Below are 27558 nucleotides of genomic sequence, written 5' to 3'. Positions count from 1 at the left end.
AGGTCATATTTATAAACAACTGCCAACAACCAAGTTTTGTTAATGTTTATTAGTTGCATTAGAAAGCGCTTAGTTGGCTTTGTTACATTGTTTATGGTGTGTAAAAAAGTGCAAATGTCCTAGGGGGCGTGCCACAGACAGACTATAAGTACAGGACTCCCTACAACCCCATGGGTGCTCCCTGGCTTGGGTGGCTGAATGAGGTGCAAGTTAGGGGGCACCCAAAGAGATGTTCAAATGGTGCTTCAACCATCCCTTATGTATAATGTGGAACCAAATACAGATAGCACTTTATTCAGGGAAAAGTCGCATGGTGCAAAAAAAAAAAAATTAAGTTTTGTGCCTGTCTTTGCACTTTGCACCCTGCCATTAATCAGTGAGTCAATTAATATGCAGTTACATGTGTTGGCAATACAATAGCATTGGCATCAGATTGTTTGAATAATATTGGAGTAATAAATGTGCAGATGTAGCAATATGGCAAATCAACAATAAATAAACATAATTAGATTAACAGCAGCTAAAAAATAAGTGTCCTCCATGTAAGATCATCTTTTAGTACAGTATTCTTTCCATATGTTCTACATCAGAGCTATCCAACTAGAGCCCTATGGGCTGAATATGGGCCTCCATAGGTTTTTTATGGCTCTACAGACTAATTTATATAAAATAATTACCAAAATATAATCCAAACCACAAGCAGAGAACCAGAAATTATCCCTCTACATAGAAACGTTGGACAGCACTAGTCTACATTAGTCTTCTTCTATTAAACTCACAATCCTGTTTTAGCAGCCACACTATACAAGATGCTTTGACCTGTATATCAGCTCCTATGACAGAATCTCTATGGGAATCTGGCACCACCCAAATAGCAACAGAATTGAATTTGTCCCGTCAAATTATAGGTCTTTAAAAAAAGTAAGACTGCAGTTTATTCACTTAGAGGCTTGGAAGGTTGGCAGAATTCTGTGCCAGCAAATTCAGCGAGTTCCAGTAAAATGATTTCCTAGTGCGGCAGATGTACAGACTCATTTGTAGGAAGCAGACGTTGCTCTTCCTCAGGCTTGGATGTGCAAGCAAAACAATTCTAAAGATGAGATTGCCCATGCTCCGTGGGCATTAAATAAAACATTTTAGGTTAGTAGAAATATGACTTAGGGCTAAAGTTTTCCGATTGTTAGGACTGAGTCCCAAGAAGATTAAGTAGTCTAGATATTTCCCTTAAGCATGAAACACTTTTTTGGGAAAGCCTTCATTGCAATGAGAATAAATGTCTACAAGCTATAGAGCAATGGATCTGGAATATCTTCGGAATTGCCTTCTATGCATTAGGCTGGGGAGGTGACATGTCGTCCATTGCAATCACTTCTCGGGGGTGGTTGTTGATTGAAAACTCATCTAGAGCAGTTGGATTGGAGTAGGATGAATCCCCGTAGCTAACGTCATAAGGGTTCACTGGGTTATCCAGTCTTAACACTAAAAAAAAACCAATCAGTTTCAGTTTTTGAAGGAACATTTGAAAAGAGAAGAACAGTGTTGGTTAACTGATGATGTCTTTAATAGATGCAGCAAGAACTCATGAGGCATAGCCTTGTGGCAGCCATTCTACTTCAGAAACCCAATAAAAAGATCATTCCCATTCACTCTCTAATTCTTTATATTGCAAGTGGTCAACACAAAAGTCTATTCTACTGGAAAATAATTTAATACATTTCAATAATAATTCAATAATACCTCCCGTTCTAGCGTCCAGCACTAAAAGGGTGATGAATTAAAGTCTAAATGCCAAAAACATGTGGCTTTTTGAACGTGGGAGAAAGAATCCCAAGGCACACAGGGTCAATGCAAGCAAGCTGCCTTGCGTGTTTATTGCGAAATGCAACGTTTGGGGGTCATGCCCCTTTCTCAAGCTGTGTGCCTTGGGATTCCTTCTGCTATACTGTTTGAGAGGCGGCTGATCCTCTACCTTTGTGCACCAGGTATCGTCTTGATATTTATCGGAGGGTGTGCGGGAGCCAAAGTTGAATTATTTTTGAACTTGGGTGCTGGCCCTTGCCACTCCTTAGTTGCACCTTGAACGACTCCCAAAAGGCAGTTCCAACTGTCTCTCTCTATATGTGCAGGTAAGCAAGATAAAGTATATGGATGCTCTAGTACTTGCTCCCCTACAGTACTAAATAATCATAAGATTTATTGTTCTTTAATGTAAATTTACTTAGATTACCTGGCTCATTCCTGATGTCCTCATTAAGTCTGCGATGGGAAAACGAACTGCCTTTCTTTGTACCACACAAGAAGTAGACAAGTAGGGAAACGAGTGCAATGCCCAGGATTGAACCAATTATTGCACCCAGTACCACCCCAGCACTTTCAACTGTATCTGGAAATGAAAAATATACCAGTTTAGTTCCAATATTTCCAATGAAATCCCGCTCACAACAATTAGGTGCTTATTTTTTAATTCTAGGCTTGAAGGCACTTTGTATAAAAACCAGGTGTACTGCCAAATAGAGCCTCCTATAAACTACCATTTCAGACAGGAGCTACCAAATAGGCAATCACAGCTTTTATTTGGCATCCCCAGTAACATTTTCTATGCTTTTGTTGCTCCTCAAATCTTTATATATTTGGATGTGGCTCATGGGTATAAAAGGTTGGGGACCCCTGTTCTAGTCATTGGTGGTGATTTTGCCTCTGTGTCGACTGGTCTATACAATTCGTTATGATTGAATCAAAGTTCTCTGAAGTCGAATTTCCTAGATTTAGCCTGGGCAGTGCTGATTTATCATTTGAGTTTTTATTTTCAAAAATGGATAAATCGCCTTCAAAGGGCTGCTGTTAGATTGTATGCATGCATCAATACTTGTGTCAGTGAGTGCAAGGTAAAAAATATCACGGGTAGTGATGGGTGAATAAATTTGAATTTCCGCATTTTGCCGACAGCGAATAAATTTGTGAATCTCCCGCGAAAATTCGCCTGTGTCAAAAAAATTTGGACACGCGTCCGAAAAGTTGCCCGCGTCAAAATTGGCGTGCGTCAACACTATTCGGACTGCCATTGACTTTAACACCAGCATCAAAATTGACACAAGCGACTTTTTGGACGCGCATCCAAAACTGGACAGGGGGCGTCAATTTCGATTCTCACAATTTTTTCATGAATTTTGCTGTAAATTCACCAATTTTTCAGTGACGCAAAACGGGAGAGATTCGCCCATCACTGATCACGGGAGAGCCATTTGTGAAAGAAACACTGGACCTCAACTATTGATGCAATCTCAGCTATTATATAAAGGAATCACATAGTATAAAATTCAGTCAGTGAGTGGAAACATTTGCATAAATGTAATTGCAGCTTCTGCTTTAAATTCATATGATATCATTTCGTTTTGCCCTCCTATTCACTAGAGATTCCGAAATGAGTTGTCAAGATTCAGAATGTCAGTATTACATAAGCATGTACTGTTATCCTATAATTACTTTCTATATGACTGTAACCAGTGCCTTCATGCAAGAATTACCTCTCAACCTCCATATTACACCTGCTTTTTGTATTTTTGTGACTAATGAACAGCAAAGATCCCTAGTGACTAAAGTTATGAGATTACAATATTCAAGCCATGGTAGAGGATCAATGTAGTCATTATTAACTCATTCACATTTACAAATGTACGGGTATGGGTTCCATTATCCGGAAACCCTTTATCCAGAAAGCTCCGCATTATGGAATGGTTGTCTCCCATAGACTCCATTTTATCCAAATAATCCAAACTTTTAAAATTGATTTCCTTCCAGTGTTTCCTTCACCACCTTAGACCTAGGGGCCGATTCACTAACTTCGAGTGAAGGATTCGAAGTTAAAACACTTCGAATTTCGAAGTATTTTTTGGGCTACTTCGACCATCGAATGGGCTACTTCGACCTTCGACTACGACTTTGAATCGAAGGATTCGAAGTAAAAATCGTTCGACTATTCGACCATTCGATAGTCGAAGTACTGTCTCTTTAAGAAAAAACTTCGAACCCCTAGTTCGCCATCTAAAAGCTACCGAAGTCAATGTTAGCCTATGGGGAAGGTCCCCATAGGCTTGGCTAACTTTTTTTGATCGAAGGATATTCCTTCGATCGTTGGATTTAAATCCTTCGAATCGTTCGATTCAAAGGATTTAATTGTTCGATCGAAGGAATTATCCTTCGATCGTTCGATCGAACTATCTGCGCTAAATCCTTCGACTTCGATATTCGAAGTCGAAGGATTTCAATTCCTAGTCGAATATCGAGGGTTAATTAACCCTCGATATTCGACCCTTAGTGAATCGGCCCCTTAGTGAACTGATAAGATGAAGCTACATCCTCCTCAATCTTATGATAAAACCTAATAAACACCTCCTTCTATTAATCAGCTGTTTATCTATTTCTTAAAGAGATTCCCTTTGCACTCAGTTACCTTTTGGTTTTCCCGAAATCCCTGCATCACTTGTGTTTGTTGCTGTCAATGGGTTACTTGTAGTATAAGTTGATAAAGTAGTTGTTGCTTCACTTGTGTTGGCTGTTGCCGCCGTAGACTGATTGGTGCTCCCTGGTGTTGGGTTTATTAGAGTTTCTGTTACGTTGCTACTAGTAGGGGAAATACTGCTATTTACTGATGTGCTTGTCCAATTTAGGTTTGTGGTTGTTATGTTCTCATGAGTTGTACTGGGAGTTGTAAAATGAGTCCTTGTAATGTTAATGGTTGTGATTGTGGTGACATTCGCTGTGAAGTCAGTTGTGGTGTGGTTTGTGCCTGTAGTTGGAGAATTAGTTGTGGTTGTAACATTTTCGGTAGTACTCTCATTCACCGTGCTTCTTAAATAAGCAAGTGAATCGACAATGCTTGTTAATCCCATAGTGCTTTTAGGTCCTTCATTGGTGGTGGTGGTTGTATCAGTTCCGAAGCTGTTGGTTAAACTTGAGGTTTCATTCAGCATGGTACTAGAGGTATCCGGGTGCATAGTAGCTGAGGAGGTAGTCACATCTGCTAAAGTAGACTCTCCATAACCAAAGCTAAAAAGCAGGGAGAAAGCCAACACCAATCTGAATAGAAGGAGCATTCTCTTATTTGGTATCTGGGGAGAAATATACAAATGATAGTTAGGTAACACATTTGGACAATTGGTGTAATGTATATGTTCACATATCATATTTTCTTCCAGGGACTCTCAAATTACAAGCCCATGACATGTCATTTTTAACCATGACCTAAATCCAAACATGTTCTTCATAACTTTTAAATTGGACAACGGCCACCTTTGACCATTGACATCAGAAGGGCTGTTCAAGGAAAGAGAGACCCCTACTGCTACAGCAGTTGGATATTCCCTGTTGCTAGGATTGTGATTGTATGGCAGCCCTACAGAAAGCTAGATTGTTTCCAAATATTATTATTTATGTGCCCTTTAATTCAGAGGAAATAGTAAAACTCATGCCTTCTCTTTGGAACTGGGAGTTTTTATACCAAATATGTCAGTTTTAAATGTTTTCATTTAGTAACAGAAGAGTGTAAATGATGAATTAATGAAGATAATGGGCCTTTCACCAGAACTAGGACATCACCTTGGGAGCTTTATTAAAAATACTTATGCCCTTTGTTTAACACCTGGGGGAGGAAGCCTGGCAAGAACTCACATATTGATGCAAATACAAAGTAGATGCATACCTAGGGAGCAAATATTTGCTAGAGGGGAGAGGGGCAGTTGGTATGTTAGATGTTAGATGTGGGTTGAGTTTTTCCTCACTACAGGACATAGGTGGTTCATGGGCATCTCCTGGCATGCCCCTAGAGTCATTTAGAACAAGCAAGAGGTGAGCTCCGGTGGGTAGAGGGCACTAGCCCAGTAATTATCATATGGTAATGCCAGTCTTTCTTGTGCCTAAAAGTGCTTGATCCTCATAGAATAAACAAGAGACATGGCTATATCTTAAAAATGATATCCTAATAAATGGTGCTTAGTGATGTCATTGGTTATAATCGGTGCTCAGTGATGTCATTTTTATCACATGACTCACAGCAACTTGAGTATTATAATAAATAAATAAGGTACCCCCTGTTTGAGCATATTAAATGTCATATCAGACCTGTTTAAAAGCCTTGTGGTTTTTTATATGGTTATTGAACTCCTCAGTGAATTATAATATCATTATATTTTACAGTAGGGGGTACTTTATTCACTATACAACCTTGTGATGTGAATGGGGAGATGGACAATAGACATTGTTGTTATACTGTGCTGGTTGACCAATGGGCCAATGGGATTTAAAATGTGATGTAACAGTTACATATAAGCATGGAGCCACCAGGTCACATGGACTACAAACGTAAGTGCAGACTGGCACATAATGAAGTATTTTGTAGGCTGCAACAATAAGTTGCCTACAAGTCATTCTTTAAGCTTATTCCTAAACCTAGACAGTTCTTTATTACTCCACTGTTGCTCTGCAGTATAGTTTTATAGGTGGTGTTCAATGTATTACTCCAAACACCAACCCAAGCACTTCCGCAAGGAATTATTCATATTCAGATGTTAGTGGACATTTTAAATACATGAAGACCTACAACTGAAAGATGTGTATAAACAGGAATATAAACTACAGGAGAAGAGAAATGTAAATATACTTTGGACACATGCAAGTCTAACCTGAGTATAAAATGAAAATCAATAGGACGTAAATTCAACAGAAATGTATTTCCTCACACATAGGTCAATAGTAACATGACCCCTTGCCTAGATCGTCTGTTAGAGAACATACAATACATGGCTGGAAATTGAAAGCGGCTAATTAGATTGCAGGGCACTGTTTCCATTCAATTTTCCTTGTAAAAGTCTGTTTGAACAATTTTAAAGGAAAACAGAGCCTGCTTGTCAGTGCAAACTCTTCTTATACCATCAAAACATGTCATAGCAACAGAAACCATTGTAAAAAATGATTGTCTTTGTCAGTGTCTTTTTATCTGTTTTTATCTTGGGCACTCATAAATTAGTGCATATGTCACGCTGCGTGGATGGATCTGTTTACACCCGCTGAGATTAATTTTGTAAGTGGTTCAATGGCCCACTGGCTGTTGGACCATTAAACTCAGTAATAAATGGTTTTTAATTTAAAGAGTGTGTTGCCTTTTATCTCATGATAATAACAGTGCATGCATTATGTATGTATTAGAAATTGTCCTTAATTAAATCTAAGGTCTGGCCAATGTGTTGCAATGATTATATGTCACCTCTCCACCCTTGTGGTTAACTAATGGCACAGAGTAACAAGAGATGAAGGTAGGCTTGGGTTACTCATGGGGTTAGCCAATGGCACAGAGGAAGCCTAGCAAGAGATAAAGGTAGGCTTGGATTAAAGTAATTTTATTATTCTATCCAGATGATGTTAAAATACAGCACCCAGCATTTTACTCACAGTTAAAGCCAGAGTACTGCAGAGTTCCAACCATGGGCTACACAACATCTTTCTATTCTTTGCTATAGACCCCAAGTTTCTCAGCCTGACCTTATCTCCATGCAAAGTCTGCTTAATTGTTATGACCTCAATGAGAGTAGTACCCTGTGAACTACGCTGAAAAATCGTGCTCTGAGTCTATTGTCGGGATGACCCAAAGTGGAGTATCATGCACAGCACAGTACTTCTGTGTACCCGGTTAACATGTAGCGAGTATTAAAGTGCAATGACCTAGATTTGAGTACAATGCTCTGGATTGTATAGTCATGACCCAGATTGAAGTATTGTGCCATAAGCTAAAGTGTTATGATCTAGATATGAGGACAATGCTCTGCACTGTAGTTTCATGACCCAGACTGAAAAATGATTACCCAAATTAGAGTTTTGGAGTGTCATGAGCCAGAGTCGCCATACCATACCCTATATTGGTGAAGGAGGACCCAGAATCCAGAACCTTCTCTGAGTGTGCTAAGACCTACTCCTTTGCACAGTTCAAGTATGACCCTTAATCCTACTAATTTCTTACTTCTCTTCCACCGCACTTCGAAATACATAATGCTTCATCGACATGTGAAAGTCTAGTTCACTTAGCTGCTGCTTATTCTTTCGAAAACCGATAATATATTAAGCTAAATTTAAGTTTTAGGAGGAAAAACACATTTTGATATTTTTTGGTATGACATTCATTGGTTTCTAACATACTTCAGTTGTGTTTATATATACAAGTCAGTAGAAATGTTACTGTTCAGTTGGCCATTTTGAAATGTCCATTTCACTTGTTCAGTAAAACAAGAGAGGGTTCTGTATGTAAAAGCAATCTGTTGGGCAGTATGGCAGCTCCCGTCTCTATAAATAAACAAAATCATGATGACCATGACAAAGTGTTTGCAGCACCGGTCATGTTACAAACACCCTGCCAGTTCAGCATTCCATTCATTTAGGTAATAGGAAACTCTCTGAAATATTTTATTTGAAAATTTGGTTATAGAGTCACCAATGACATGTGTCAGACTAAGGGGTAGACAAACTTTTGTGCTGCAGATATTGCACAACTACCATTCCCCGAATCCCTTTTTAGCTGAGATGTTAAAGTGACAGAAGAAAATGTACAGTAGGTTGAATCGTGGAATTGCCTTTGGTTGCTCTTGGTTGAATGATTTGAATCTCTGTATAAACTACTGCATAGGCTAAGGGGCCGATTCACTAACTTCGAGTGAAGGATTCGAAGGTAAAAAACTTCGAATTTCGAAGTTTTTTTTGGGCTACTTCGACCATCGAATGGGCTACTTCGAGCTTCGACTATGACTTTGAATCTAAGGATTCGAAGTAAAAATCGTTCGACTATTCGACCATTCGATAGTCTGTCTCTTTAAAAAAAACTTTGACCCCCTAGTTTGCCATCTAAAAGCTACCGAAGTCAATGTTAGTCATGTTAGGCTTGCCTAACTTTTTTTGATCGAAGGATATTCCTTCGATCATTGGATTAAAATCCTTCGAATCGTTCGATTCGAAGGATTTTATCGTTCGATCGAAGGAATTATCCTTTAATCGTTCGATCGAACTATCTGCGCTAAATCCTTCGACTTCGATATTCGAAGTAGAAGGATTTTAATTCCTAGTCGAATCTCGAGGGTTAATTAACCCTCCATATTTGACCCTTAGTGAATCGGCCCCTAAATGCAATTTCAGGAGGCTTAATCTCCATGAAAAAAGACCAACTTATACTGTATAGGACTTATTTATCAAAATTCGAGTATTTTAATAAAAAAAAAAAAAAGTCAGACCAAACTGGAAACCATGATTTTTATTATTTTATTATTAAAAAAGCACAATTTAATCAGATCGGGGACAAACATGAAAAAACCAAGCAAAAATCTGAATCATACGACAGGATTTTTTTTCTGAAAAGCCCAACATCTTCGGATTTCTGCTCGAAAAGTCTAAAATAGTTGGATTTCCAGGCTAATTCCAGCACAAACCACAGAAACGTCCAAATAGAATAGGGACCAGTGATGGGCGAATAAATTCGCCAGGCGCAAATTCACGGCAGAATTCCGGGTTTCGCTACAATAAATTTGCAAAACTGCCGAGAAATTGCGATGGCAAAAAAATTTGTGAGTGCGCGGGCATAAAAAATTACGTGCATCAAAATTGCCATTGATTTTAATGCATTTGGACAAAATGCGTCAAAATAATTTTGACACCCATTGACTTCAATGTATTTCGCAAATTTCTCCCATCACTAACAGGGACCTCTCCCATTGGCTTATTTATGTACAACCTCGGTAGGTCTGAGATGCCTGATTTTCGGCTTCGGACTATACTATTAAGATAATAAATCTTTAAAAAAATTTGTTTTTTTTTCTCCCACTAACATTTTTGATTTTATAGTAAAAAAAAAAAATAGAATTTTTCAAGTTTTCGGAATTCGGACTTTAATAAATAACCCCCTATGTGTTTATCATTATAAAATCTCCAATGAAAAGCCTTCTATTAGTAGTCTTTGCAAATCACTGTCCTGAATCACGGCATGATATAAATATAATATACATAAAGAGCCCAATATTGTTCATAGCAACAACTATAATTCATTGATTTGCCACATGTGCTTCAAGTGAACAATTATTAAACTATCCAATAATAAAAACACCCATTCATCTAATATATTTGAGTTCTGAACATTTTCTGAAAGAAACTACTGAGCTACAAAGTAAAATACCTGTATGCTGTACACCTCAGATACATCTGATATTAAGATAAAAAATATTCTTTGATATAAAAAATTAATAAATATGAATGAAATATATTACCTTAAAAGTGCTAAGTGTCCCAAGACAGTTGAGTGACTTGAGTTATAGTCCTGAGCCAACGGCAACGGGCAAATGAATGACACAATGTGATATGGAAAGGAAAATAAGGGAGGCAGAAATTTAAGGTGGGGCCGGGTTTCCCTGTGTGTAACAGAGCACCTAAGAACCAGACAGACCTGATTCTCTTATTGTTCCAAGTTAATTTTAAACAGGGCAATCAGCTTAATAATGACAATTGTATATACTGTAAGAGCTTTCTACTCAAAAATGAGGGTTTAACATTACTAACGATATCCTAATAAACTCCAAATATATCAATGGTGAGACACTAAAAACCTGTAGTTCTAGGACTCGCTCCTGCAGTTTCGGAATATTTATATTATATTTAGAGCCCCAGACTGCCTAACCATTGCCTCTCTAGCTGCTCATCTCCCAGAATGCTTGGTATAACAAGTCAGAAAGCTGTGCAATAACACAGAACATACTACACTTGCAGAGCTGGGACAACTAGAGATCAGATATTAAATGCAGTTGAAAAGTAACACAACTGCAGAGTTTTGCCATCTGGGGAGAGAATTTTAATTAAAATATTCTAATTTACAATATATAGATCAAACAAGGAAAACTGTTACAATCTGTTACATATTACATATTTGATATTACATATTAGATTTAAAAAATAAAGCCAAAATCCTTCCACATTTCTTACTTTAGAAAGCTCAAATTCCTTTGATTTAATGAAAATAACATCCCTATAGATTATCTCTGCCACTGACTACAGACATCTGTATCTGGCTGGTAGTCATCTTACACCTCATGTGCCATAGGTGGTAAAGTATGACTGTGATAATAATATACAATGTTGCCTTCTGGGGAGGGACAGTAAAGCTAGCTATACATTGGTGAGGTCCCCAAAAGAGCCAGAGTCAGTCCAAGATGTACTAGCACTAGGGTTGCCACCTGTCTGGTTTATAACTGGACCACTTGTGTTTGTCTGGGTTTCAGTGCTAATAAAAAGGACACAAATCAACTCTATTGGCCTAGTGATTTAATAGCTCTTTCCCCAGTGTCATGGGTTTACCTACCAATGACTATATCATTGTTACACTCCATTTGTCCAAGTTTTGGCCCCGGGAAAGGTGGGTGAACTAACTTCAACAGTGATGTGTGGGTCGACAAAAAGCCGACCCACACCAGACCCTAGCCAGCCCCTTCACCATCTGTACATGGCCCTAACCTGGTGTGCCTCCATATTTATAGACTCACAGCCTCCCTGTCTGATTTGGCATCATGAAAGGGCAGGGCACATAGGCACAAGTCTATAAAAAGCACAGACTAAATGCGTAAATTGGCACAGTAAGGTCATGGGCCAGATTAGCTGAAGGATAAGCTCAACCCAAACCCACCCAAGAATCTTGTGCGGAAGTCAACCCAAACCATCCAAGTGGAGGGTTTGAGGCCAGCTTGCACATTACTACAAGGCAAAGTACCTCTTGAGCCTCTCCTGCTCTACACCCTCCCCTTACTTGCCTGCCCCCCAGCTTCCCAAAACAGAAAACAAATCTGCTAACATGCTGGCTACTCCTATGCATACCCATTTGGGGAGGACAGCATCATCCTCAGCAGGATTTTTGAACCTGTCAGATATTTGGCTGAATATTGTCAAGATATTGATCCAGTAGGGTGTTACAAGTATACTATGCATGGCTTATTAATTTGCCATTGTGATCTGTTGGGGCCACATCAACAGTTTATGTTGCCCCTGTATTATCAGCTTCAGGCATATGGTGTTTGGTGTATGGTATGTAGGAACTAGGGATGTAGCGAACCGCCGCCGATGTGTTCGCGAACGCCGTTCGCGAACACCGGCATAATTTGCGAACTGTTCGCGAACTGTTCGCGAACTTCGATCATCCGAAAATCGTTCGATTCGAACGATCGAAGGATTTTAATCGTTCGATCGAACGATTTTCGTTCGAATCGAACGAAAATCGTTCGATTTTAGCGATCGAATGGTCGAATGGGCGACCGATTTTGACGCGAACGCCTATTGGCGAACGTCGCGCGACGTTCGCGAACTTGCGGCGGACGCGAACAGTCGAAGTTCGCGCGAACTAGTTCGCCGGCGAACAGTTCGCTACATCCCTAGTAGGAACCCATGGGGTTAATAGCCCCAATGGCTTTAAATCCCTACAGGTTAATTTCCATAAGTGCTGGGCAGAAGGGAATGTAAGAGAAGTAATTTAATTTGAACATGGATGCTATTGGCTAGCAGGTAGGGTGACCACTTCCTGCCACACATTGATATAATGCTGGGGAAGGAATGACGCTTCCTCTTTGCCTTCCACTTAAGGAACAGGGTGGATGTTTGCTTTGGTCCTGGGCCAGTTAAAGTTGGGCCAATCACTATTTATAACCATTTTGAAGTCCCACATATCTAGCCCATAATCCAGATCAGCTATGTAATGTACAGCGTTCTGTAGGGTTCATTTAGCATCAACTACGTCTATTTTCCCGAAGGAGTTCAATGATGAACTGAGTGATCAAATAATAATCAGAAGCTGTTTCTTGCTGTTTCAAGTAAAACACATGGAGTGTTAGTCTTGGGCAGTGATTCATCATCATCATGGTGTCTGAAATATCTCTGGTTGCTAGATGGGACAGACCCGTAGCTGAGTTGCATTTTTCTGATCAAAAATGACTTTCATAAATCTGCTCTTCATTAACAGAGCACAGGAGGAGCAAATTGGTATTGACAGTGCCGACATCATCCCCAGAAAAGAAAACAAAGATCTTGAGAGAGAAATATGGACGTGTCAATAATATAATTACTCAGAGCACTGCAGTGCATTTCAGCATTCCATCTCCTCATTTAATTTAAGAAAAGTGAAGTCTAAAAAAAAACAATACGTCTAGAAATGCTGTATTTTATATACTGATCTTTAATGGGTTGCAGCAGGGGTATAAACCTTTTTTGTAGTATGGCTTTACACCACTGTTACAGGGAAATACTTAGGTAAACAGGGATTCACATTGTTTTCAGCTTCTCCCAATAATCTCCTTCCTGATATTCTCCTTTATCAAGGAGAACACAAGTGAATGGCTCAGAATGAAGCCAGTGTTGGACTGGGCCAGTGGGGAAAAATGTTGCTCCCCTGACCTCTGCTTGATTGTGGTCACAACTGAGAAGTACTGTATAAGGTACATGTGGGAGTGAGTGGAGTAGGGCTGAAGTGGCAGCCCCAGAGGGTCCCAGACCCCATGGTTTGGCAATGGATAAAACCCATAATCAAGAAGAATATTAGGATCAGTAACCTACTTAGCCGTTTATCCCTTCCACTGTGGCCCTGACTGATACAGCTGGGATACTGACCTCATGCGTCTACCTCAGTGGAGCCTAAGCTGCCCAACTAGATGGACTATTCATAACTCTTACCAACTAACGTGAACTACACAATATCTGCATAGTGATGGCTCAACTTGGGCACCTAGACATCATTAAAACATCATTAAAACCTCTGTTCTTCCTTGTAAGACAAAGAACCTGGGGCAGACTATACAATGCCTTTTGAAGAAATACGCCTCCTCTCTTATGATAGGATCTAAGGGACCTGCTCACATGAGCTTACAATCTAAAGGACGAACAATACAATATGTGACTGCAGCAGTAGTCCTCATACTGTTTATGAATGAAAATAGAAAGGGGATCATAAGAATTGTCCTAGACTGGGGCCCACAAGGAGGAACAGAAAGAGACCATGTTGTCTTTCTTATTTCGTATTATCTTAATTAATCTCTTTTCTGTTCTTGAGTATAAGTTGCTTAAACCCGTGAAGGGATCCATTAGCCCAACCCAACATTATTGTAGATGGGACACCATATTTTTTCCCCAAATATGGTATGGTAATAAATGTAGGGCTCCCCTGCAGATTTCAACATCATGCTTCTGTCTTCTGGTGGGCAATGAAGCTTAAGGCACTGTACTTGAGAGTATATGCCTCCCAAAATACTGCTTCTCGAACTGCATGAAAGACATGATGGTCATAGTAAATTAAAAGTTTATTTTACATCTGAACCTTATGAATCACAGCAGATATTGAGCATTTACAGAGGGGTCATCATAATTACTTGCTTGCAGATTCCACTTCTCACTTCTGCTTTTATAATGAATAGCCTGATTCAAGAAAAGTGTTCTTAATGGCTCTTGAATTACATGGCTCAGCAATCTTCTCAGTGCAGAGGAAAGGGCAACACTTCAAAAGCAGGTTCTTTGTGATGGATTCCTACCTTACTTTGCAGAACTGCAAAATAAAGAAACCCTCGGAAGACGCTTCACATCAATAGTTTTAAACACCCATGCAAAAAGAGAAGTACTGTAGGTTGCCGCAATCCAGATAGAAGTGTTGGACCAGACAACTGGCTGCTAAGCACAAATTCATTGGTTGAATAAAAAAAAACAGTCTTTATACATTCTGAGAGTTGGACAGAGTATTTGCTCAGATGGTGCATCAGAGTGCGAAGGTTATATTTAATATCAGTGGTTTTTTTACCTTTATACTCATAAAAAAAACCTCTGCAAGGCAATGAAGCAAATCTACATCAGTTTTAAAGAGTCATTTTATAAAAACCAAATATAATTAGTAAAATGGCTGCATTAAATGAAACAAATGCTCCAAAACTGGTAGATTTCGTTGTAATAGTATCATTTTAAGGCTGAATAAAATATCTTAATGCATTTATCTATTTAGTAATAGTACCAGAATTGGTGGGCTATACCTCAATGATGGGCCTTCCAAAGGGGTGGAGCTTACAAGATTGTTTTGAGATTGATTGAGGGAATATCTGGGGGCAACTGGGAGTGGACAGGGCACATCAGTGGCCAAAATGATCAATCTTTTACTGTATTTTGGAAATTTGGCTGAAAACATATCGCAATACATTTGCCTAAGTGCAGTCGAGCTATAGCACAGCAAGGGAGATCCATTGTTTTGAACTGTTTTTGGTGTTGTTTTCATTCACTGGAACTCATTGTTGGCATATCATAATTACTGACTTACATTGGTGCCATATTTGTTTACAGCACCATAAACGTCACCGTTCTGGAGAACATATCAAACCTAAGTAACTATATTGTCCCCTTCCACGTTCTTTTGCCATGTGAGTTAAAGATATCATTTTAAATGCAACTCAGACTTCTATCTTTTCAACCATAAAACAACCTAACATTGTGGAAATGAAACACAATTAATCAAATACAATAGAAATTTAAAACTCTAGTGCACTGGAGATTTGAGTAGTAATTCTAGTTTTTGCCCCACTGTGCTTGATTTGAATGGTGGAACCTCAAAAGCATGATGACCTTTGTGGAGCCTACTGTATTTTTAAAAAATGTTTGTTGTTGTAACTGTGGCAGTGCTGAAAACATGAGGATTTTACTTATTTGTGTTGTCTATTGTTTTATAACTAAGAATATGTGTGTCTGTTTCAGCTACTGTCTTCCTTGAGTTTTGGAAGAGAAGAAGAGCTGTTCTGACATATGACTGGGATCTCATTGACTGGGAAGATGAAGAGGTAGAGCTCATGCAGTTTTTTACTATTATCAATAAACCATTCCATACCTGGCAACAATTCTAAACAGAAATATATTGGAGAAGTAATTTACAGAACAGTGAATGCAAAGAAGTGGGAGGAGGTTCAAAACTTTTAGGGGCAGATTCACTAAGCTCGAGTGAAGGATTCGAATGAAAAATACTTCGAATTTCGAAGTATTTTTTTGGTACTTCGACCATCGAATTGGTTAAATTCGTTCGAATTCGAACGAAATCGAACGAATCGAACGAAAAATCGTTCGAATATTCGACCATTCGATAGTCGAAGTACTTGCCCTTTAAAAAAACTTCGAACCCCCTACTTCGGCAGGTAAAACCTACCGAAGTCAATGTTAGCCTATGGGGAAGGTCCCCATAGGTTTGCTAATCTTTTTTTGATCGAAGGATTTTCCTTCGATCGTTGAATTAAAATCGTTCGAATCGTTCGATTCGAACGATTTAATCGTTCGATCGAACGAAAAATCCTTCGATCGATCGATCGCAGGATTAGCGCTAAATCCTTCGACTTCGATATTCGAAGTCGAAGGATTTCAATCCGAGGGTCGAATTTCGAAGTATTTTTAACTTCGAAATTCGACCCTTAGTGAATCGGCCCCTTAGTGTGTGTGGCACCTTTGACCTGAACCAGGATACCAGGTAAACTCCTGGTGGGCCCAGGTATCAGTGGGCCCTCTTGCTTCTAATCATTTAGCTTATTTAATGGTCATTCCCTATTTCTTTATGGGGAAAAAAATGCTTAATAATGGAAGAGAATAGTAAGTAGACATAAAAGACTAGGAAATAAAGAGGTTGAGTGAGGAGAGGAGGAATAACAGTTTGGAAAGTGGGCTCACTGTCTAAGGTTTTCTGGTAGGCCCCTGGCATTCCAGTCTAACACTGCTTTGGTATTGGTTCCATCTGACATCTACTACTAGTGTATATAGAACTTTAGGAAGGAAGAGGGTTTCTTTAAACTCTCATTGGCTAAACATGGACATTTCTGACCATGTCTCCAGTCTACTCAAAGTTCAGCCCTGCCATAATTCTTCTCATTCCAGAATTTGGAATTTGGAAAAAACAGGACATTAGGCAATAATGTAGTTGAATGCTTTTCTTTTTTTTTAAGTTTTTTTAGTCCATGCTTCACGTTTCTATTTGCAATAACATCATTTTCTCACCCATTTTGGATAATGCACAATATGCAGACATCTTTCCTCCGCCTTTCCAGAAGTTTGCTTTTTACAAAGGGAACTAGACTATTAGGTACTGCCATGTGAGAGGAAATCTATCAGAAAGGGAAGAATTAGGTCTCTCTTTTTTAACAAAACACTTATTTACTGCTATACAATGGTACAGTAAGAACATATTGGGGTGGAGCAGAATGTGATGATCCAAGTACCAGGGAAAGAGATGAAATGAAGATGAGAACTAGGTGAAAGGGAACAAAGAATGGTGAGGATGTGGACAGTGCTATAGAGTTACACGTAGAGTCTAAATGACATACAAGTTAGAGGACGGATAGGGGATAGGAGGGAGTGGAAGTGCATAAAAATGTCTGTTAACACTAGGATTGTCATGATGATAACTAGCATGTGACACATTTACAAGGCAAATACTCTTGAAATCATATTACATAGAACAATGAGGAGGCCAATACAATGCAGTCTCAGAAATGGTTACATGAATCCAGTCCCGGAACAAGGGATAGGCAGAAGAAGCACGTGTCTAGGGCTCAACAGAGTTGGGGGGGAGGACTACGCACTTCCTAACTTTCCCTTGTTGTCTATCCTGTTTGCCATTAATTATAATAATTATTACAAACAATATTATTAACACTATTAGCATTGGTTCATTGTTATTTGCTTTGGTGATTTTAAAGCTTGCAGGAAATCCACTACAAAAGGAATGCACAGAGCCGATAATAGTAAATAGCTAATGTGCAAACACTGTTAATCTGACACTAAATAAACATAATTAACGTAACCCCAAAAATGTAGCCACCAGTTATCCAGCCACAGTTTATAAATTCCAACTGGCACAGATACATATCCTGCATCTTAGATTCTTTATTTCAGAGCACAGAACATAAAGGGGCAGATTTATCAAGGGTTGAATAGAAAATTCGAATTCAAATTGTCGAGTGTCAAAATTGACACATTCAAATTGTAATTCCGCTATTGAAATGTAAATTCGAATGTGAGATTTATCACAACTCGAACATGAAAACAGTCCTAATTCAAATAATGATCACCTGCTGAGTTGATGTACAAGTCAATGGCCGTTGAGCCATTTGGAGAACAGTCTAGGCAAGTTATGAATAGTGATGGGCGAATCTGTCCTGTTTCACTACTCCGAAAAATTTGTGAAACGGTGGAAAAATTTGCGAAAAGCAAAAAATTTACGAAATGCATTAAAGTCAATGGGCGTCCGAATAATGTTATGCGTGCCAATTGTGATGCGCGACAATTTTTTTGTGGCTTGATGAAAACATTCACCATTGGCAAATCCATGTTTGGTGAATTTATTCGCCCATCACTAGTTATGAATGACACACTTTGGTTTATAGATGGAATTGATTATAACAAACATTTGATTTAAATGTATTTTTTTGAAATAATCAAATACATCTAAGATGTAAAGTGCATTATTCATGAATTACTTATATTACTATATACACTACAGCAAAAGAAGGGAAAGTTTGCTACATTTTAAATCATTGGGTGGAGGGAGGCTGTGACCACAAAATTCATACAGACAAATACAAGATGTCCTCTGCATTCAATCCAATGTCAATATATTTAAGACATTGAGACATTTTTTATAAGCTACTAAAAAATGCCTTACACTAAACAACACAGGAATTGTTTGTCCATATATTGCAATATATTTAAGCTGAACAACTACGTCAAAGTCATCCTTGGTCTGGCCAGTCCTACACTCAACTTTCATCTGATACATTGAGGGGCCGATTCACAAATGGTCAAATATCGAGGGTTAATTAACCCTCGATATTCGACTGGGAATTAAAATCCTTCAACTTCGAATATCGAAGTCGAAGGATTTTAGCGCAAATAGTGCGATCGAACGATCGAAGGATTATTCCTTTGATCGAACGATTAAATCCTTCGATCAACGATTCGAAGGATTTAAATCCAATGATCGAAGGAAGTTTTTTCTTAAAGAGACAGTACTTCGACTATCGAATGGTCGAACGATTTTTAGTTCGAATAGTTCGTTTCGAAGTCGTGGTCGTAGTCGAAGGTCGTAGTAGCCCATTCTATGGTCGAAGTAGCCCAAAAAACACTTCGAAATTCAAAGTTTTTTTTACTTCGAATCCTTCACTCAAAGTTAGTGAATCGGCCCCTAAGAATTCTATTGCTTCATTATACATGTAACACACAAGTTTTATCTGCAATTAACTATAGCAAAAAACAAGAGAAAGGTATGTTCACCACTACATCTTAAATAATTGAATATGTGTACTAAACAAATTTGCACTCTTTTTCAGGAGGAACTGCGTCCTCAGTTTGAAGCCAAATACTCCCAACTGGAGCGTGTGAATCCAATCACTGGCAAGCCAGAGCCTTTCCAGCCTTTCAGTGATAAGCTCAGTAGGCTGATGGTGTCTGTGTCAGGGATATTCTTCATGGTAACCGACATTTTTCTTTTAGTTGTTTCCTTGAACCCAGTTGAACTCGAACTACTTTCTCAGTCAGAAGACTGTACTTACTTTTTCATAGGCATCATCAAAATAATACAAAAACTTGTAGTCTATGTTGCCTAATACGAAGCTTTCAGAATAATGCACTAAAAGATGAACTATTGGTTATGCATGGGGGGGCTGTTGAGGAGTGCCATGTGGGGGAGCAGATAGTGAAAAGATCCAGGAGTAGTGATGGGTGAATTTCTCCCGTTTTGCCAATTGTGATGCTTGCGGCAATTTTGATGCCAGTGTTAAAGCCAATGGGTGCACAAATAATGTAGATGCCCATTGGTTTTGACGCCATCAACTTTTCCAACGAGCGCCCAAAATTTTTGCCGAAACGAGGAAATTCGCTGTGAATTCGAGCCTGGCAAATTTATTCGCCCATTACTATCCAGGAGTTACAAACTGGAGTCAATTGGATAGAAGATGTACGTGCTTGGCATCCCACCACCATTGCACCCTACACATGTGCCTCTTTTTCCTACCTCTAGTTCTTGACATACAGTACAAAGGGATTGTGTTTTTTTTTTCAGAAATGAAACCAGGAAATGTTTTACTAAAAGAGTAACTGCATTGAGCTTATTTTTTTCTCATTAGTTAATTGCTTCTAATAGTTGCTAATAGTTGGTTCCTCAAACAAACTTTTTTTTCCCACTGCAAACAACTCAACCATTCTTTCTGTGAGTTTTGCATTGCTAATTGGACACTCGTGCTGTAATCAGCCAATAACAGCAGGTGAAATTTGTTAGTGTCTCACAGCATGATCATGTTGTCTATAGTCATAAAAAAAAGCTAGGTTGAGAAATTCACATATAATATATAAGCAAAGAAGAAAAATAATAAGACTGTTTGAAAGCATATTTGTTAAACATCTACAACAGTTTGGGGGTTATTTACTAAACCTTGAATTTATCTGGTTGGACTTTTTGGGGCAAAAACTGGAATTTTTGTGGAAAAAAAAAACCCTTGAATTTTTCAAGATTTATTATACCCCGATGCTGCAAAAAGCCAGAATCCAAAAATCCGCGATCTCAGACTTGTCATGGCCCTTTATAAGTCAATGGGAGAGGCACCAATCTCAATTTGAAGATATTGTGGTTTGCACCGAAATTGAAAAATTTCGGGTTTTCTGGAAAAAATCCCCAAAAATTGAGAGATTTGGGGAAAAAGTCCAAAAAAATTAGATGATTCCTGTTTTCACACAATTTTATCGGGTTTTTTCCCAAACCAATGAATTTGAGTTTTTTTAATTAATAAGTACAGTCAAATCGGAGATAGGAGTTTGGTCATGCTTTTTTTTTTTTTTTTTATAAAATATGGGATAAATCCAGAGTTTAGTAAATAACCCCCTTGGTCTGGATTGTTTTTTAAATAGAAATTGTTCTCCTGAATGTTTTGTCACTGATTCTGATCTTATACGATAATAATGTTTGTGGTGCATGACTCTCCTATTTGCTTTCAGATATCGCTGGTGCTAACGGCAGTGTTTGCTGTTGTTGTCTACCGTTTAGTTGCTATGGAGCAATTTGCATCATTTAACTGGCATTTTATTAAGAAGTACTGGCAGTTTGCAACATCTGGCACTGGGGTTTGCATAAACTTCATGATCATTATGTCACTCAATGTGGTAAGTCTGCACTATTCCAAGTTAAAATGCTATTTGTTATATTTAATAGATTACAGGATAATGTTCCAAATCTGAGCAAAGTTTACAAGGGATTCCTGGTAGTTCTTCATGCCCAAACTGGCATCTGCTATTTTTGGTAGCCTGCTTAAGACCTAGGGGTAAATTTATCAAAGAGTGACGTTCCGCCACTAGAGTGAAATTCCGCAGCTCTCAATTCATTTCTATGGGATTTTGAAAGGCGTATTTATCAATGGGTGAAGTGAAAGTTCACCCTTTGATAAATACGCCTGTAAAAATCCCATAGAAATGAATGGAGAGTGGCAGAATTTCACTCTAGTGGCGGAACTTCGCTATTAACTTCACTCTTTGATAAATATACCCCCTTATTCCCACCTGTTCTTATTCTCTGGACCATGGTCTGACATTGTTCTTATTTCTGCAAAGCATTACTTTACTGGGATTACTGTATAGTAAATAGGGATACGTATTATAAATTTGATGACTCCTTCAAGATCTTTGAAAACTTGCCAATGAAAAAGAATTGTCAAGTAGACATGGAAAGAATTTGGTACTTGAATCCCTAATCTCCCTTATCTCAGCCCAAGCACCTATGACTTATCATTCTAAACATGCTAGCGATTTCATAGTTATTCCTACCTTTTGATCTTGGCAGCCACTAGAAGACCAGACTATACAGTTGAGCCAATCAAAATAATAAACCTTGCTTAACCTCTATGAGAATATACACTATATGGCTAAAAGTATGTGGGCATCAGCCTGTCTACTGTCTCATTCCATAACCATGAAAATTAATGTGAACTTGGTCCTCTTTTTGCTACTGAAACAGCCTTTACAGTCTACTCTTCTTGGAAGACTTTCCACTAGATATTGGTATAGTGTTATATTATTGGTGAGATTTGCTTTCATTCACATGTAATAAGTTGGGCACTGATGTAATGAGGCCTGGCTCACATAGGTTCCAACTCATGCCACAGGTGTTCACTTGGTTTAGGTCAGGACTTTGCAGGCCATTCATTCTATTTAACTCCACCACTTCACCACTTCCACCACTTTATGGACCTTATTTTGTGCAGGTGGATATTATCATTCTGAAATAGGAAAGAACCTTCCACTATGTGACACCTTAGGGGGCCGATTCACGAAATTCGAGTGAAGTATTCGAAGTAAAAAAACTTCGAATTTCGAAATATTTTTTGGGCTATTTCGACCATCGAATGGGCTACTTCGACCTTGGACTACGACTACGACTTCGAATCGAAGGATTCGAACTAAAAATCGTTCGACTATTCGACCATTCGACCATTCGATAGTCGAAGTACTGTCTCTTTAAAAAAAACTTCGACCCCCTAGTTTGGCAGCTAAAAGCTACCGAAGTCAATGTTAGCCTATGGGGACCTTCCCCATAGGCTTTCCTAAATTTTTTTGATCGAAGGATATTCCTTCGATCGGTGGATTAAAATCCTTCGAATCGTTCGATTCGAAGGATTTTATCATTCGATCGAAGGAATAATCCTTCGATCGTACGATCGCAGAATTTGCGTTAAATCCTTCGACTTCGATATCCGAAGTCGAAGGATTTCAATTCCTAGTCGAATATCGAGGGTTAGTTAACCCTCGATATTCAATCCCTTAATGAATCAGCACCTACTGTAAGTCTTCAATCATGGGAGCTAATCTTGTCTATGGACCAGAATGGGGGACCTAATGCCCATACACAGTGCCCTACATAATTATAGAGAGTTAGGGGGGAGGAAGAATGTGAGGAGTGCAGTAAAATCTAGGAAGTGCTGAATGGAAAGTGCAAGTAATTGACTGCTAAGATATTTAAACACCTTGATAACAGGGATGGATGTTTTAATGAAAAAAATAACCTGGGTTCTATGTTTAACTTGCAAACAACTTGTATTATACTGCTTTTTATGTGTAGGTGACAGGTTCGTTTTAAGCTATATCTCTCCTTTAAGAAATTCTGATATCAATAATTTAGGTGTTTTATTTTATTTAATGAATGGAGATTAGAGATTGTGATTATGTAGGCCATCTATGTAGACTTTTCTGATGCCTTACGGATGGTCTGCCAATTCAGCAGATGTACTGTATGCTAAATATAAAACAATGGGGGTTATTTAACTAACATAGGTGCTAAAGTGCACCCGTGTAGTTGTGTAGTCATTTTCTTATAATAATTTCCTTTCTTTTTAGGTTTATGAAAAAGTTGCTTATCTTCTTACTAATTTAGGTGAGTACAAATGAATTGCTTTCACATATGACAATGGACTGTACACGCTAACTCCTAATGTTTGTCTGATGGTATTAATACAATGCATCTAGTGGGTCATGTTGTGCTACAAGATCGCAACTGGCACATCAGGGATCAGTCATGTCTAGTTATAGTTCAAGGAAATTCTTTTTGAATTTCTAATTATTCAGATCCATTTCTTTGTGATTCCACTAGGACATCAAATACAGATATCCAAAGTACCAACAGAGCCAGTAGCACAGCTATTTAGAGGTGATCATAAGCCATCATAACTCTCCCAAAGTAAAATATCACAGTATTGTCTTGTAACATAAATCTACACACTCAGTCCCTCCATTGGCGAAACACTCACAACAAGTAATAACCTACTACTTGCCTCAATGAAGCCATAGAATATTCACTCACTGGCCCTCTCCACTAGAGTGCCCATTCTTATAATTGAAAGCTCAACTGGTGAATCCTCATTCATAAGATCCTAGACTTGGGATCTCACTGGACACACACATCTTCACTAGATACTACCCCATCCCAGGCTCAGGACACACATCCACCCTCCTCCTGAGGCGATCCAAACAACACCACATACCTACGCTCATCCATTTTATGATACTCTTGTCCTAATGGGACCCACCTACAAGGTATGACCACCCGTTGGACATCACAGCTATTCCACCCATGCGTACATTAAAGAAAAAGGAAAGGTCACTATATTGTTAGGAACCTTCTACCCTTGACTGGCGGTCCTCCTATTCAAAAATGCACCCACTGCCATCTTTTTCCTGTTTTCCATTTTTTCTGAGATTTCTGTTCTGCATGTGCATGTGCAACATCTTAGAATTGCCTCAGTAGAGAAATCTCGGAAAAAGTTCTGTGCAGGCAGGGAAAACCTGGAGGATGAGAAGATGATGTGTCCACCAGCCAAGTAGAAGATACGTGGCTAGAATCACTGGGAGGGTCCAAACTCTGAGGCATACCCCACCGATTTGACATTTTCTTCTCAGAATTCTGTTCATACTAAAGAGCTCACTTTATGGAGTTCAATGCTGTTTGGTAAGAAATTTGTTATTAAAGTAAACCAGTTGCAAGCCAGTCTTCATCAAGAGGAGATATTGCTAAAATGACCTATAATTGTTAGAAAATGATGAGAAGTTAATTTTCTCCACTAAACTGATTTTATTATATTTTTATATATATTTATATATATAAAAATTCTGACTTTTCAGGAAAAAGCCTGAAAAATGTCATCGAGTTTTTCCCCGATCTGTTGTGCTTTTTCCAATCAAGAATTTCCAATCCTGGATTCTAGATTGGTCGGACTTTTTTATTTACATACTTAGAAAAATTCGGATTTTCAGAGATAAGGCCCCCAATGTCATTAACTTATATTCATGTGCTCTTTTTTGATTCTTTTTCTAGAGCACCCAAGAACAGATTCAGAATGGGAAAACAGTTTCGCCTTGAAAATGTTCCTTTTCCAATTTGTCAACTTAAACAGTTCAATTTTTTACATTGCATTTTTCCTGGGCAGGTATGATTCTATCTATCTATTAAGTGATGGGGGCATATCTGTAAATAATAAAGTATGTTGGCAATCATTAAGGTTGGGGGCAGTAAAAGCTACAAGGCTTGCTAAAAGTGATGTGCGAATTTGTCCCGTTTTGTTTTGCCGAAAATCGCGAAAATGGCGAAAAAGTAATGAAACGCAAAATTTTGACGCTGGCGTTAAAGTCAATGGGCGTCCAAATAATGTTGATGCACGATGGTTTTGATGCAAGCAACTTTTCCTATGCGCGTCCAAAATATTTTGACGCATCGAATCTTCGCGACAGTTTCACTAATTCATTCGCCGGCAGTGAAATTTGGAAAATTGGCCCTGACGAATTTATTCGCCCATCACTACTTGCTACTGATTTAGTAACCTCTCAGCAGCAAGCATTTACTGCCAGGCCTGGATTTGTGGAGAGACCACCAAGGCCCTGGCCTAGTGTGGCAGGATTTTAGGGGGCAACATGCTGCCCAACTCCACCCATATTTATAGCCAGAACGCCCCCTTCCTAAGCCACTTTCTTACCTGCAGCGGGGAAGTAGAGCACGTTGGTGCAGGGTGGATAGTTGGGTGGGAAGTGGGAAGTGTCTGGATGGGAAGCGGGCGGAGTCCGGGTGGGAAGTGGGCGGAGGTGGGAAGTGGGTGGGAGGATGGGGATTGTATTGTGCTGGGCCCCTCTGAATTTTTTTGCACTGGGGGGGCACTCTACTTATGCTACTGGACATGAGGGTATTTGGGGAACCAGGATTGCCCTAGGACAAAATTCTACAGGTCCTATGTTCTTATTTTTATTGTTATAGGATTGAGCTGCAATATACGTTTTATTTCCAGATTTGCAGGACGACCAGGGAAATACAACAGACTGTTTCAAAGGTGGAGACTGGAAGAGGTAAATAAAAACCTTTTGCATGTTATTTCTCAAGGAGTACTGACAGAATAAGGGACAACTCATGCCTACCCAGGATGGGGAATAATGGGAACTGAAGTCCATAATCAAATGCAGACACATATACTGGATATTACAAAGTGGTCAAGACTCCAGACTCCTTGATACAGTGAGGGGGTTATGGATTAACAAGGATAAAGTTCATATTTGCAAATGTGGCCTACAAGAAATTAAAAGGAACATTGCTTCCCTATCAAATACATGATATATTAGTTCATACAGTACATTTCTTTACTAATGCTTCCCACAGTGACCGTTGATGCATTGATTGGTATCAGCAGCTTCAGCTCCTACTGAGCATGTTCCTTTAGCTTTACTAGAAGATCAGCTACTGCAATTGATACATTTTCTACCGCCATTACTCTGATGCTGCAGAGAATTTCTCCACCAATCTACGCCGAGCTGAGGAGGAAATTAAACAAATTCATTTTTAAACCCTACTGTACATTTCATAAAAATTTGACAGTAGGGCCTTAATGGGACTAGATACATGAAAGAGGCATGAAAACAGCCTAAGCTCTGCCAATACTGTTATTTATTTAATATTTTACCCTGGCAGTAATTTCTGTAGCACAAGGAATTGTTTAGTTGTTAGTCTGTTCTATAGTCATTACGCAATTATTATGTTGTAAAAAAAAAAATGCACATCATAAAATATTGCAAAACAATGTCCCCAGCAGTTTGCAGTCAGTTGTGTAACAAGAACAGCTTTGTTGCTAATATGAGACATGACTAGTGATGGGTGAATTTGTCGCATTTAGAAAAAATTTCGAAAATTCGCAAAAATTCTAAAAATTCTGACACTCACATCAATATGGACGTCTGCGTTAAAATTAATGGATGTCACAGCGGTTTAGACGCAATCGACTTTTCCGTCTCACTTCCAAAATTTTTGGACGCAGAGAATTTTAATGTTCCTTTTTGCGTAATAAAACTTTTAATTTGCATCTATTTTGGAGTGAAGTCCAGTTTTTGTGCCAGCTTACCACTGAATTCTACATGCTGGAGAATTTTCGCCTACAAAATTTTGCGGCATTTTTGCGAATTTATTCGCTGGCGGCAAAACATGGAAATTTGCCGTGAATTTGCGCCTGCTGAACTTATTCGCCAATCATTAGACACGACTCATATTAATATGACTTTTCTGCATATTATACTTTATTACTGTACCATATTAACTGAATATATTACATTAATATTAAAGTTAGCCTTTAATCTTTGGTTAAATGTCTCATTGTTTCTGCTCAGTGTCATCCCAGTGGCTGCCTCATAGACCTGTGCTTACAAATGGGAGTCATAATGGTATTGAAGCAAATGTGGAATAACTTCATGGAACTTGGATACCCGTAAGTTTGGCGTATTAAACTCCTTTGTTGGGTGGTGGTGGACAAAACATAGCCATAGTCTATTTAAAGACTGATATTGGATGGTCCATATTTATGAAAAACGGTTGACCAAATTGCACAGATCCACCATCTGAATTGCTATATAAGTATTGCTGTTTGATTCTCCAGGTCAAGTGATGATCTGGTGACTCGTTCACACACTTAGGGGGTTATTTATTAAAGTCCA

At 38.8% G+C, this 27558-nt stretch overlaps 2 protein-coding genes across 3 annotated transcripts in view; one reads left to right on the top strand and one right to left on the bottom strand.

Annotated features, from left to right (window-relative positions):
- LOC108714928 (anoctamin-3) overlaps nucleotides 1–27558 on the top strand; it is a 120911-nt gene that overhangs the window by 82460 nt on the left and 10893 nt on the right. For both annotated transcript variants that reach the window (XM_041560859.1, XM_041560858.1), the window contains 7 exons: nucleotides 15781–15863; nucleotides 19389–19529; nucleotides 21049–21213; nucleotides 23437–23473; nucleotides 24911–25022; nucleotides 25872–25929; nucleotides 27235–27332. In XM_041560859.1, the coding sequence (XP_041416793.1) occupies nucleotides 15781–15863; nucleotides 19389–19529; nucleotides 21049–21213; nucleotides 23437–23473; nucleotides 24911–25022; nucleotides 25872–25929; nucleotides 27235–27332 (694 nt within the window). The remainder of the gene's footprint in view (nucleotides 1–15780; nucleotides 15864–19388; nucleotides 19530–21048; nucleotides 21214–23436; nucleotides 23474–24910; nucleotides 25023–25871; nucleotides 25930–27234; nucleotides 27333–27558) is intronic.
- LOC108715187 (mucin-15) lies at nucleotides 31–10388 on the bottom strand. The gene is made up of 4 exons (XM_018260096.2): nucleotides 10293–10388; nucleotides 4451–5108; nucleotides 2228–2383; nucleotides 31–1479 (listed from the first exon to the last, which is right to left on the bottom strand). Exons 2-4 carry the CDS (start codon nucleotides 5091–5093, stop codon nucleotides 1325–1327), a joined length of 954 nt encoding a protein of 317 aa, XP_018115585.1. The 5' UTR covers nucleotides 5094–5108; nucleotides 10293–10388; the 3' UTR covers nucleotides 31–1324.

The sequence above is a fragment of the Xenopus laevis genome, chromosome 4S (assembly GCF_017654675.1).
Source record: "Xenopus laevis strain J_2021 chromosome 4S, Xenopus_laevis_v10.1, whole genome shotgun sequence".
Classification (NCBI taxonomy): Eukaryota; Metazoa; Chordata; class Amphibia; order Anura; family Pipidae; genus Xenopus; species Xenopus laevis.
Note: the sequence above shows the minus strand (reverse complement) of the source record. Positions and strands in the feature narration are given on the sequence as shown.

Coding starts and splice junctions, on each gene's coding strand:
- LOC108715187 (XM_018260096.2), bottom strand. CDS start 5,093: ATGCTCCTTCTATTCAGATTGGTGTTGGCTTTCTCCCTGCTTTTTAGC. Junction 2,384..4,450: donor GATTTCGGGAAAACCAAAAG/GTAACTGAGTGC, acceptor TTTCATTTCCAG/ATACAGTTGAAAGTGCTGGG. Junction 1,480..2,227: donor GGACATCAGGAATGAGCCAG/GTAATCTAAGTA, acceptor GTTTTTTTTTAG/TGTTAAGACTGGATAACCCA.